Source organism: Podarcis gaigeae (assembly GCF_964106915.1).
Source record: "Podarcis gaigeae genome assembly, chromosome: 14".
In the NCBI taxonomy this organism is placed as follows: Eukaryota; Metazoa; Chordata; class Lepidosauria; order Squamata; family Lacertidae; genus Podarcis; species Podarcis gaigeae.
In genome coordinates, this window is record NC_139690.1 from 40,141,884 (window position 1) to 40,155,318 (window position 13,435).

The following is a 13,435-nucleotide window of genomic DNA, read 5'->3' on the forward strand; positions in this document are numbered from 1 at the left end:
CTTGGCATGCAGAAGGTCCCAGGTTTATTCTCATTGTATCTAGGTAGGGCTGGGGAAAGCTCCTGCCTGGAGAGCTGCAGTCAGTCCATCCCTGGTGACTGTTGGCACTGATAGGGCAGAAGGCAGGGAAGCCAACAGTAGGTGGTGCCAGAGCTAATGATGAGTGGAGCCAACTGATTCTAGTTCCACCCCCATCCTCTTGCCCTTTCTGAGCTCTAGAAAAAGGATTCAGACTAAACATTAGATGGAGCTTCGTGGCAGAGTTGAAGCTGTTTTGACAGCGCAGCAGGCTGCCTAGAATGGTGATGACCTCTCCTTTGGTTAGAAACATTTAAAGGGAGGCTGGATGGCCACATTTCGGAGGTGCTGTGGTACTGAATTTCCCACTTCAAACAGGGGGCTTAGCTGGATGACCTATGAGCTTCCTTCCAACTCCAATTATTGCTTGGAGCCTCACAATTTGGTGTCATTACACTGCCTGTGTAGGTGGCAAAAAGCAGTTGGAAATCAAAGCCGCCTAGTCCTTCCTCAGCAGCCCACGTTCCCAGCAGTGCTTGAATTATGTCCCTAGCTTCTCAGTGCTGGAACGCCAGGACAAAGGAAGATTAGAAATTGTGCAGTAGTAGCTCCCTGGAGAAGCTCCCCATCTAGTTCTCACAGTGGCCAACCAGATGCCTATAGGAAGCCCTCAAGTGACATCTGAGCACAACAGCAGTCTCCTTGCACTGCAGTTTCCAGTAACTGCTATTCAGCAGCATGAACAGCACTGAAGTGCATTGGGCCAAGTGCTTTTAATTATCAGTGGCGGAATCAGTTGTTCCAGCAAGAGCAGACCAAAGCGAATGTTCTGATTTGGAATCCCTTGGTGGTGGTGGTAGTTGGTGTGGAAATACATGGAAAATCTCCAGGGTGTGTTCTGATAGTAGATTTGGCACTCACAAGAAACAGATGTTATCATAGATCCTGGCTGGAGAAGCAGAATGGAGGAGAGTGCTTCCAAGGTGCAATCAGTTGGGGAATAAAGAATGTGGCAATTAAAGCTCCGAAACTCCCTCACCTCATTTTAGACATAAGGAAATGGGGATCTGTCTCTTATTACATTGCTATGTTTTTCTTCCCTTTAGCTTGCAAGACCTCAGATGACCAGCTTCTCTCGTGGTAAGCATAAGCCTGGCGCAAATAGGCAGAGCAGGTGGCAAAAAAAATGAAAACCCAGCTCTCTGAAGATCTAAAGCCCTTTTCAGGCATTCAGCTATTAGTAGGAGGGCGCAGGGCTGGCTCTCCCCCTACACAGAACTACACAGTGCATTAGCTGACATGTTATTGGCTTAGTCAAGAGGCTTATATTGTATGCATGATGCTTCCAACATGGAAACTCAGGGTCCCCATCTCTGAAGCAACTCTTGTGTGTGTTGGGCAGCTCCCTTCAGATTGACCTGCCCATGTGTAATGTGGGGTGTGTGTGGCCACTTCATGTGCTGTTGAAGGAAGGGCGCTAGCCCCACATCTTTCCACAGTCCTTTTCATGTGTTCAGAAATTAATACCTGAATAGGGCTATAATTACATGGTCAGGAATGGTATAGACTATAGTTTGTTGTCAACATCTGAATTGGCAAACTATGGTTTGTGTTTGCCACCTATCAGGATTGGAAAGCCACTTCAAACGGTGATTTTTCAATTCCATTTTGGAGAGGAAGCAGAAACTGGTTTGGTGATATGGGATGGTGGGGCGAACTATGACTCATTGGAATCAGGAATTAGAAGTGGGGGAGATAAAGGGAAAGCAGAAGCCACAGGCTTGGCGCAAACAGCCAAACCAGCTCATTGTTTGAAAAAGTGTATCAGCATAGGTGGACTACTGGCTGAACCTAGCAAAATCATCATTCTACTTTTAAAAAGCAACTTCTGCTTCAAAAATAAATGATCTATGGGCTCTCGTCCAGAGCACAGTCCCAATCTGGATTGGGGTCCCACAGATTTCCTGCCGACGATCTCTCTCCCACCCACCCGTTTACCCCTGAAGGTAATTCTTGCAGTATGCCTCATCTTCTGGAGAAAATAGGGTTCCAATCCAGATTGGGAGTGCACTCCATATCTGGGACACAAAGCTGATTTTTCTTCAAAATACCAATGTTCAGTTTAAGGATGCTTCTTAAAAACATGCGAATGACCGAGAGAGGCATTGACAAAAAGGGCTGTGAATAGATAATCTCCATTCCACGCGTGTCATGGTTTGATTAGGAATGTGGGTAACTTCTATCAAATACGACAGTGCTGATGCTTTGCCATCTTGTCTTGCTTGCAGTTCATGAGAGTAGCCATCCAGCCAAGAATGCTACAGCTTCCGAAGCTCTGGCTCTGGCTTTGAGAGCCAGGCAAGAGGCTGAATGGGAAATGGGAGATGATGAAAGTTCCTGAAAGTGGAGGAGTGCAAAATGGACAGAGAAGCACTCTTGAGAATTTTGCTATTTGCACTACTGAGGCCTTAGAAGGATCTGTCTGCATTTTTGAAAATTGACAAATGAAGGATGGTGTTGAAAACCAAGGCTTTTTGCATTAAAAAAATGTATTTTTTCATTGGTTGCAATTTTGCTTTATTATATATTTTTTTGAAAATATTGTGAAACATAATTAAAACAGGATGCAGCTCATCAACAGAATCCAGGACAGGATTGACTACATATGGAAAGATGTGAGATTAAATACCTTTTTCATGGAACTTTCTTACTGGATTAGTGTAAATTATTGTGATTAATAACTGCCAAGTACAGGTCTGTAAATATTTGTTGTAATCTTTCTGAAATGCTTTATTTTTGCTGTGTTGATCAGAATATTTTTTTACAGAGATTAGAGGCATTTATAAAGAATGATAACGAGAGCTCTGTTTTTTTAATTAACATGCATTGTGTCATCACTGTGAAATGTTAAATCTGGTTACATATATCTTACTTCATCTCTGTGCAGTTCTAACCTTTTCTGGAGAACAATGGCTACATAACCAGCAAAAAAAAAAAAAAAAAAAAAAGTAAAGTTGTAATGTAAAAGTTTGGAAAACAGAAACTTGTTTTAGCTGTGACTTTGCAGCTGCACATTTTTAAATTGTTTGACAAGGACCCTCTTATTTCTCCTACATCAATGGTTGGCTGCTTCAGTTGCCATCTGGCCCAGCTAATTCCTTCCAGCCAAACTACTCGTATGAATTGCAATCAAGAGCACTTTTGAGGAGTGCCTGGCTACTGGAATCAGGATTGCATCTACAACAGGAGTCGGGCGAGTTCTTGCTGCTCAGCTGTTTGTGGTGCTTGGCTTCTTCCTGTGAAAAGCTGGTTTGCAGAGTTTAAGGCACAACCTTTGCCCTTCCTGGTATACTCCTAGTTCTTCAAGTGCTTCTGTATCCCTACTAGATTTCAGCATCCATTTCTCCCCAAGTGGTCGTATTTTCTTTGCTTCTACTTTGTCAGGTAGTTTCCCTAACATAAGCAACTTCCATAGTAAAGGCATTTCCTTTGTGTGCGTTATTGAGTGATCTTCTGAATGCTATTACTTTGGAATAGGTTGTACGTCATAGTGCATTTTCATAGTAAAGTGCAAGGACAACCTGCAAAGAATCTTGGTCAGAGGAGCAGATCCTAATTTGTAAGATTTAACTTGTTGCTTCAAAAGCAGTGCCAAATGTGAATTCAAATTGGCACCTAAACTGAGCCCCCAAAATCTCTTCCTACTTACCCATATATAGTCTAGTCCTGGCTGTGGTATTGCTCCATGTTGTTGCCAGGTCTTGCTTTTCAGCTAATGCCTCTTATTCATATCCCGCAGGGAGGATTCTGTTGCACCTAGCCACCCACTCACCCATAAGGCAGTACTGCAACCTATAGCACCTGGCCTAATTTCTTCCAGCCTCCCAAATGCTTTGATTTTCTCTTGCTTTCTGGTCCACGCCTTGGGGAACTGGTTTGTCTTTTGACTAGACAACGAGGAGGTATATGCAGTTGTATCCCTACTATTTCATTCTAGGTACAGGCTAATGAATGTGTTTCAAGTCATGTCAGTGATTGGTAAAGGCCTAGCATTGATTTATTTCAAAAAAGCAGCTTAATTTAGAAAAAAAGTGTCAATCCTCTACAAGTCCACACCTGCATTAAACCAACCTGATTTTTTAAAAGGGCTACACAGCCCTCTCTTAGATTCTCAATTCTTCTTGCTAGGATTAAAATTGATTGTAATGTTAAGACACCATCCAGCATGATGAAAAGAAACATTTGGATCCACTTTGCATTGTGATATTCAGTCCCAAGAAAATCAGTATGAATCCTTGAAGTTCCGCTGCTGACAAACTTCAGTTTGCTTTAAAGAAGAAACCCAAAAAAATCCAGCAAAGGCTAAAGACTAGAAGTGAGGGTCACAGTCCTCCACTAAGCTGTCAGTGATGTAGCTGGCCTGGAGAACATTTTCATAGTACATTTTTTCAGCAAATGTGTTGACTGTCCAAGCCACAACTTGAATTCCTTTGGAAGACCACTGTCTCACATATTCCCTAAAAAGGATAATGTCAGAAATGATGTGAGGGAAGACTGCAAGTGACTGCAATTAAAACCAAACCTTTATTATTTCATGTTCCCTATAGTAACAGCAGACCATCTTTTTGGTACTTAACCCACAATCTTTCCCCCCTATTTTGTTTAAGTTAAGGTGTGGTATTCGATTGGAAACCATCTCTTAGGGATAATTATTGAGGCCATCAGAGGGAGAAACAGCAGCATGCCTAGGTACATTTCCAGCTGAAAGCCCTGCCTCTCTCCATGTCCCCAGTGCCGTCGCTGAGGAAGCAGCACCCAGGTATCCTCCCACCTGAAAGCCTTGGCTATGTGTATGGAGCTAAATTATCCTGCCCTTGCACAAAGCTGCCTTTTCAAGGTACCATAAGAGGGTATTTACGCTGAAAGGTTGTTTACAAGTACTACAAATGAGAATTACCCATACAGGTAAAGGTAAAGGGACCCGACCATTAGGTCGAGTCGTGGCTGACTCTGGGGTTGCGGTGCTCATCTCGCTTTATTGGCCGAGGGAGCCGGCGTACAGCTTCCAGGTCATGTGGCCAGCATGGCAACTCTGTTTACCTTCCCACCGGAGCGGTACCTATTTATCTACTTGCACTTTGTCATTCTTTCGAACTGCTAGGTTGGCAGGAGCAGGGACCGAGCAACGGGAGCTCAACCCGTCGCGGGGATTCGAACCGCCGACCTTCTGATCGGCAAGTCCTAGGCTCTGTGGTTTAACCCACAGCACCACCTGCGTCCCACCCATACAGTTAGGGTGGTTTAAATAAAAGTTCATCAGGCACCCACTGTTGACACCTGCACTCTGTTCTTTTATGTCTTGCATGATTCGGTGTATGCCTACCCTCCCCCCTCATCCCCCCCCCCGATCCTTTGAGGAATATCTTAGCTGAGGGTGGGTTAGACAAAGGGTAGCCAGCACAGTGCCCTACAGATGTTGTGGGGTTCCATAGGCAGTGATCAGGACTGATGGGACTTGTAGTCCAACAAGCAGCTGGAGGGCACCTCCCACTGGCTATCCCAGAGTATAGTCAAGGTTTTCTGCTTACTGTGAAACGAAATTTTTCTGCACCAGAAAAACGGAAACCCCACAGAAGTGCCACAGGAAGTTGTGCATGCTCCAGTCCATAATGACATCCAGCAGCATCATGAAATAATGTTTCCAGCAGGAAGTGTAGCGAGGCTTCCCATCTCCAAAATAACTAAAGCTCCATGGTCGGTGGGTTAGAGCTGTTAAAACATTCCTATCAGCTTGCTTCATCTACAAGGCCAAGCAGAGAAACAAATGAATACATTTTGATGTACAAAGACTGATATTGCAAGGGAGACTTGACTTTCATCATTTCAAGCTTGACTGTGGTGGTACGTAATCTTGCTATATCTGGTAGTCTGACGTTTGTAGAGAAAGAGTCAAAGGCTGGAACTCAACCTTGCATCATGTTTGCTAAAGTCCAGACATTTTGTGCCACAAACCTAAATACTCTTAGAAGTACACCTTACTGATTTTATTTACTTCCCAAATTATGTATCTGCCTTGAAGAGCTGCGTGCTGGAATAGTTTTAAAACTATTTGGTTTATAGCAATTAAACTAATGATCAGGGTTGCTTGTATTGGGTACCTGTACACCCCCATGAAGCAAGCTTAGGACTGATTTTAGGTTGTGGGGTCCTGCGTAAGCTGTCTTCAGTAAGCCCTGACCTCCTTTATCCATGACCCATACAACACCCCCCCCCACTGTGCTTGCAAAATGAGGGGAGTCCATATGATGCTTCACAGTGGACAGAATTATTCAAGATTTTAAAGTGAAGGCCTCTTCGTCAATCTTTAACATATCCTCCCCACTTCTGTAAGATTATGTACGTGTAATGCTGAAATTACCCAAATTAAAATCTTACCATGGCAACAACAGAACACTTAGGTGAAAAATTGTACCTTATAGACAACGTCCGGCATAAAAGAGCAAACGATGCTAGTGTTGTACAGCCGAGGATATTCCAAGTACAGGGGTTTTAGGGCTGCAACTGCCTGCCAGGAAACAAGTTACATGAAAGAAGTGCAAAGCAGTTTAAAGGTAATTTTGAAATTTTGTTGTTATAGCCTGAAGGTCAGACTGGAGATGGAAAGGATTGCATTTTTTTTTTTTAATGCAAGATGCTGACCTTTGGTTTTGCCATTCAGCTAGCTTAGGTACTTCTAGTCAAGACAAGGGTACTTGCTATTGTAGTGGTGTGTATACAAAGATAAAATTATTGTTTGAGACATACATCAAGGAAGGCCCAATTTACTCCAGTGGAAAATTTGCTTTTGGCAAGCATTTTGGTTCAGTACGTAAGAGACAGATTCAGAAAAGGACCAGTAGCTCAGTATTAGAGTACATGCTATGCTAAAGGTGCCATGTTCAGTCCTCAGCATCACCATTTAAGACTGATTTCAGATAGCAGCAGCACTGGGAAAGACCCCTGTCTGTGGCTCTGGAAAGCTGCCAACTATTGGACTACAAGGCTGGACTAGGCAGATCTACAGTCGGACTATATATAAGGCATCTACATGCATACATATATACATACATGTATAATTCCATGTGCACAGTGCCAGAAAATGGGATAAATGCCCCTTCCCTACCCCACATCTACAACTTAAAGAAAATGTTGTTTCAAGCTTATTTTTAACTAGTCTCACCCACAAAGGAAAGGGGCTTAAGTTATTCAGTATTATATCGCTATGAATAAGACCAAAGGTAAGGTAAATCAGCTATGATTGTAAATGGGCTGAAAAGGAAGCAGCACAAATGCTCTTCTTGTCTTGGTAAAATTGCATTAATGTTTTACTAAGAAAGATCTCTCAGATCTGATCAAATGGAAGACCTCTACCATGTGCTGTCCTACAAGAATGTGAGGCTTCAGCACAGTGGAAGAAAATGGTACCTTGTCTGCACTGCCCTTGACATCAAAGTAGATTGTGAGATCGTAATGCATACTTTCCAAAACAGCTTCTTTCAAAGTTGGTATTTTTTCTCCACGATAATCCCTCCTACCGAGAAATAGTAAAACTTTAATTGTGTGCATTCCTGCATAAACATTTACATAAAAAAAAGGAATAATGCTTCTGTTCACTTTTATCACCATGAAGCATCTAAGGTAGCGGTGGGGGGCCTCTCTGATTGGTGAACCAGATGTTTATCTCCTCTCACCTCGTGGGCCAACTCTGACAGGTGGATGGGACCACCCACCTATCAGTCACCTGACTCCATTATAAGCATACTTATTTCCCATAAAATCTACAAGACAGATGGCTCCGACTGTGACCTAATATTAGAAAGAACTAAAATAATCAAGAAAGTATGTGTTTTTACCAAAACGTAAACAGTCCAAGCTTAATATATCCAGTAGTATTCTGCTGGTGATGCTTGTGAACAGTCCAAAGCTGCACCCTTACAGTATTTTGGAATTATCTGACAGAAAACAGATCTGGTTGGAAGAATTTCCCACCCATTCTTCACGATTCTTTCCTTCCACCTATTACCTTCTTAAGAACCTGGTGAAGTAGGTTACACTGAGACCAAGTGACTGGCCCAAGATGACCCAATAAACTTCATGGCTGAGAGATGGCTTGAAGCCAGGTCTTCCCATCCATCGCTACATGAAGGGGAACAGGTGGCACTCATCTTCACAAACCACTTATCTCTACATACTTATTTGGGAATAAGAAATAATTATTTCTGTGGATTTGCTTCCACATAGCAATGCATAGGATCAGGCTGTAAGAGAAAACATTTTATGTAATGGTACAGAAATATTGTATTTCCAGGTATGAATGAAGGTGTTCTTCAGATTGCTCACTTACCATAATCTATGTTTAGCAGCTGGATTAAATTTTCTGATATCAGCAAAGGTCAAGCTGTTTAAGTTTCCAGACCCATCCGTGGTCCTGTCTACAGTGTCGTCATGCATCAGGACAGGAATGCCATCAGCAGTGAATCCAAGGTCAATTTCTACCCCTGTTGCTCCATTCTCAGCTGCCTTAATAAACAAACAACAAACTGCTTTAAACAGGACATTGGATAACAATGCAAATTTTGCATTGTAATCTGTGTTTTGTTACCATCACATTAGAAATGGGAAAACTGAAACGAATTCACCAGCTGTGACCTAACTTGTTGGTGCTGCAGGACCTTTCGGTACTATTGGTCATGGTATAGTGTTTCTGTACTGGCGGGCCAGGTTGGGGCTCGGAGTACAGGATTGTACCGGTTCTTGTCCAGCCTAAAGGGCAGTTTTATGAAGGCAGATCTGGGGATTAAGTGTTCAGCTTCTTGTTTGTTAATTGGCCTATGGAGATCTACAAGGTTGTACAGTATCTTTTCCCTCATGTCGGTTAATGCTTACATGAAACTGCTGGGAGAGGTCATCTGCAGATATGATCACCAATATGTGGGTGACACCCAACTCTAGGATTGTTTTTCATCAGATTTTAGAGAGTAAAAACCCTTAACTGATTGTTATGGGTTAGATGTTAGTTAACAAACTGAGATGGTGCTGTTGGGGGCCTGTTATTTAATATCTCCAAAGTATTCAATTGACATTAGTGTGTTTTCAAGACCAATTCGAAGTGCTGGTTATCAACTTTAAAACACTAAATGGTTTGTGGATCCAGGGTTTCTAATGGGCCATTTGGTTCCACACAATTTCCCCCACCCATTAATATGATCAGGTTAGGCTCTGTTCGGAGACACCCAAACATCTGAGGTGAGATTGGTTTGTAACTTGGAAGGAGACAAGCCTTCAGATAAAAGAAATAATAAACAATGAAGTTGTTCTCTTCTGTAACCTGCAGAGTGAATGTGAAGGAAGTTAATTTTATCTCTGAAAACTTTTCTGGGAAGATAGCCTGCAAAATTTGTACTGATTTGTTTAAGGGATGTGTCCTTTTGTGTCACCAAGAGGGTTGCCAGGCTTTTTCTTTTCTGACATTGATACTGAAAATAATAATAATCTTGCTGGGTTCTTCAAAGAAGAAAAATGTATAATTTGTATTTGTTTTTAAATGTTGAGTTTCTTATCTTTATAGTGAAGTGAACAAACAATGAGAGGCAATGTGTAGCCTGCTCAGAGATAAGGAAATACTTTAAATCTCATAAAAGTCCAACCAAAGACTGTGGAAGTCAGTTATCTGATTTTCAGAACAGATAAGAAACAGAGGAGTAAACAGCATCTCCCCTCAATGAGTTTGCGATGGATTGTCTTGGGAAGTGGAAGGTTACTATATTTACCACTAATGATTCACAAATATTTGCACCTCATCTCCCTTGTTAATCTCCTTACTCTGTTTAGGTTTCAGTTGATCTCAATAATCCCTGTGGTTCCTTGATGCTTTAATCACTCTCATTAGTACAGCAGGTGAGGGCTACCTTCCCTTGTTTGTCACACATTTAATTGCAACCGCTAGCTTCAGGACAGGTTATAAACCTCAAAGGTTTACTATTCCATTGCAAGTCTGCACTGGAACATTACTTTGAAATTAGGTCTCTTATTCCAGAATTTAAAACAATTATTCTGGAATTTAACACTCATTGCTAGTCTGCTTAAATTCCTACCTCATAGGAACACTGTGAGGATAATATAGGGAAGAGGGAAACCATATATGCTGCCACCTTGAGCTTCTTGGAAGGGGAGACAGACAGACAGACTAAAATAAAATAAAATATGTGGAGATTAACCTTGGACCTAAATTATAAAATTCCTGGTAAGTCACAACCCTCTAGGGTGGGAAAGTCAGCATCTGCCCACTAAAGAGAAGAATGGTCTGTCACTTCTCCTGGTCAAGAGAAAATCAAGGCTTGGAAATGTAAAGAGGCGGAAGGGACATTCTTTCACCTCTGGTGGACCTGCCCGAAAGTGAAGGCCTTTTGGGAAATGATTCATAATGAACTAAAAAAGGTACTTAGATTTACCTTACCTAAGAAACCAGAGGCCTTCCTCCTGGGCATGGTGGACCAGAGAGTGCTTAAGAAGGACAGAATTTTTTTTATGTATGCCACTACAGCAGCAAGGATTCTGATTGCAAAACATTGGAAGACACAAGATTTACCCACACTGGAGGAATGGCAAACGCAGTTGATGGACTACATGGAACTGGCCGAAATGACTGGCAGAAGAAACAATCGAGGAGGACTGGAAAAAATTTAAGGACTATCTGGAAAAACACTATAAGTTGTATGAATGTTAAAAAAATGCACCTTTTAGGAAACTCTAGCTTCAGTAATGTTAAACTAAAGAAATGGAAATTAAGGTACAGGAAGTCTGAGATAAGAATAAGGAAATAACTTTATTGTGTTTAAATGAAAATGTACATGATTCGGGTTATAATACATTTGAAATTGGGTAACATGATAAAACGAAGGATACAATAAGTAATGAAATAAGTTAACAAATTGCTGATGTTATGTTCACAGAGAATGCAGGGTTGGGAGGATGCGGGGAAGTCCAATAGATTTGGAAAAAAGAACAAGAAAATTTGTAATCTTCTTATTTTACTTTTATAACATGCTCTTTATTCTTTTTTCTGTATTTTACAAACTTAATAAAAAATATTATATAAAAAAAAGAGAAAATCAAGGCTTGTTCTTTTGTGTTTGCATGTTCCTTACAAGAGATGGGCTTAATCCCAGTACTGCTGCATAGTTCCACAAGAGCCTGCAGTTGCTTCGTAGTTTCTCTTTTCTACAAGGAGAGTTGCTTCTATAAGAGGATGCAAACTTTTCAATCACACCAATGAAACAGAATAGAAAGATGCACGATTTTTGGACCCCTCCCTGTTCTAGTCTTCTTCTGTTGTGCATCCCCCTTCCTCCAAGCACACAACTAAAATTTAGACTTCCCCCGTTTTATTTATGTTACACTGTAGAATGTCCCCTTCGTTTATACCTAAGCCCCTGAACCTTCCAGAAGTTGTTTAAGAGAGTTCTCCCTAAACTGGCTTTTAGTGACAGATAGGTAGCCGTGTTGGTCTGCCATAGTCAAAACAAAAAAAAATCCTTCCAGTAGCACCTTAAAGACCAACTAAGTCAGTTCTTGGTATGAGCTTTCGTGTGCATGCACACTTCTTCAGGTATTGTTTTGGCTTTTAGTGGTAAGGGATAGAGAAAGGTAAGGTATAATAAATAAAACTGCAATTATCATAATGCATTTGCATAATCTATGGTGTGGACCACACTTGCAATAACAGTACTATGCCCACTTTCGATCACCACAACTCAAAAAGAATATTAGAGAGCTGGGAAAGGTGCAGAAAAGGGCAATGTTGGGAAATGAGCTGGATAGCTTAGTTGGTGACAGTGTATTGCTGATAACGCCAAGGTTGCAGCTTTGATCCCTGGATGGGACAGCTGCATATTCCTGCATTGCAGGGGATTGGCCTAGGCCCTAGAGATGATCCTCAGGGTCCCTTCCAACTTTGATTCTACGATCATGAAGCTGGAGCAACTTACCAAGGAGCAAAGGTTAAGTGAGGAAAAAGTGGATAGATAAAGAATTTTTCTTCCCCTCTCCTAGTACTAGAACCCAGGGTATTTTGATGAAACTGAATGGCAAGAGATGCAGGACAGAAGAATTATTACACGCAGTGATAGCTGCTTCCGTAAGGTGCAGCGATGACTGCCAACATAGTTTTAGGATATGGCTGTAATAAAATACAGTGTTAACAATAACAATGCATGCCATGTGTTATTTCAGGTACAATAGTGACAAGCATATACAGTGGTACCTCAGGTTAAGTATTTAATTCATTCTGGAGGTCCATTCTTAACCTGAAACTGTTCTTAACCTGAGGTACCACTTTAGCTATGGGGCCTCCTGCTGCCGCTGTGCTGCCGGAGCACGATTTCTGTTCTTGTCCTGAAGCAAAGTTCTTAACCCAAGGTAATATTTCTGGGTTAGCGGAGTCTGTAACCTGAAGCGTATGTAACCCGAGGTACCACTGTATGGGGAAAATTTTTCCAATGAATGCCGTGGCATTACTTTGAAGCCATTTCCAGCAACAGGGAATGGGTTAAACACCCCAGGTCCCTTCCACACCCTCTAACCGGGTTTAAAACATTTGCTTCCTGCCTTCCTTCTTTCACTCTCTGCTCTGTTTCGCCATCACCACCACAGTCCCCTGCAGGGCATGGCTTTATTTCCGATCGGATGCCTTAACACCCCCCAAAAAGAATATTTAATTTTTAATTAATTTTTCCCTCGCATTTTTTTTGGGTGGGGTGGGGGGAAGAAGACGTGGTATAATAAATAGAACCAAATATTCGGGGGTCTGACCTGTCTGATGGCGGCCAGCGTGTTCTCGGGCGCGTCGTGTCCGCCGCCGCGGTGCGCGATGCGTGCCGGGTTGCCACGCGGCTGGACGACCAGCTGGGCTCGCTGGACCGGCGCCGGCTCGAGGCTGAAGAGGCGCAGCACCAGGTAGAGGCCCGCCGTCAGCAGGCAGGACAGCACGGCGCTCCGGCTCAGCACCAGCGCGGCCAGCAGCACCGTCGAGAAGGCGGCCAGCAGCCCCTCGGAGTAGCAGAACATGGCGGCCCGGCGGCCCCACAGGCGGAGGGGAGTCCCCCCCCCCCGCTCCCTCAACTGTCAGCGAAGGCGGCGGGCGCCGAGGAGGCAAAGCTCACCTGGGCCTTGACAGCATAATAGTGAGGCGAGGGCGCCGGCTGCCAGCCAATCGCCGCCCAGCTGCCCGGGCCGCCAGCCAATATGGAGCGAAGGATTGAGGCGAGGGGCGGGCTTTTCTTTTCCGTGCATCCAGAATGAACTCTGCCTTGAAGCTGCGCAGGCCAAGTCCAAGTCCACACCATGCAGTTGTTGTTGTTGTTGTTGTTGTTGTTGTTGT

General features: G+C 42.9%; 2 protein-coding genes across 3 annotated transcripts in view; one reads left to right on the forward strand and one right to left on the reverse strand.

Moving 5' to 3' along the window:
- The window catches only part of TMC5 (transmembrane channel like 5), a 36,364-nt gene extending 33,640 nt beyond the window's left edge, over window positions 1-2,724 (forward strand). The window contains exons 21-22 of the mRNA XM_083712140.1: window positions 1,125-1,158; window positions 2,307-2,724. Of these exons, the coding sequence (XP_083568266.1) occupies window positions 1,125-1,158; window positions 2,307-2,419 (147 nt within the window). The 3' untranslated portion in view covers window positions 2,420-2,724. The remainder of the gene's footprint in view (window positions 1-1,124; window positions 1,159-2,306) is intronic.
- Window positions 2,725-4,050: 1,326 nt separating this feature from the next.
- On the reverse strand, window positions 4,051-13,249 carry GDE1 (glycerophosphodiester phosphodiesterase 1; the record flags this gene model as incomplete). 2 transcript variants are annotated; one of them, XM_083711765.1, is made up of 6 exons in its annotated part: window positions 4,051-4,535; window positions 5,607-5,818; window positions 6,491-6,583; window positions 7,483-7,588; window positions 8,402-8,577; window positions 12,868-13,122. In XM_083711765.1, the coding sequence occupies 6 exons, from the start codon at window positions 13,120-13,122 to the stop codon at window positions 4,388-4,390; spliced, it is 990 nt and encodes a 329-aa protein (XP_083567891.1). In that variant the 3' UTR covers window positions 4,051-4,387. The 2 variants fall into 2 exon arrangements, with proteins under 2 accessions (XP_083567891.1, XP_083567892.1); XM_083711766.1 differs by lacking the exon at window positions 6,491-6,583 and having other exon boundaries at window positions 12,868-13,249.
- Window positions 13,250-13,435: the final 186 nt, after the last annotated feature.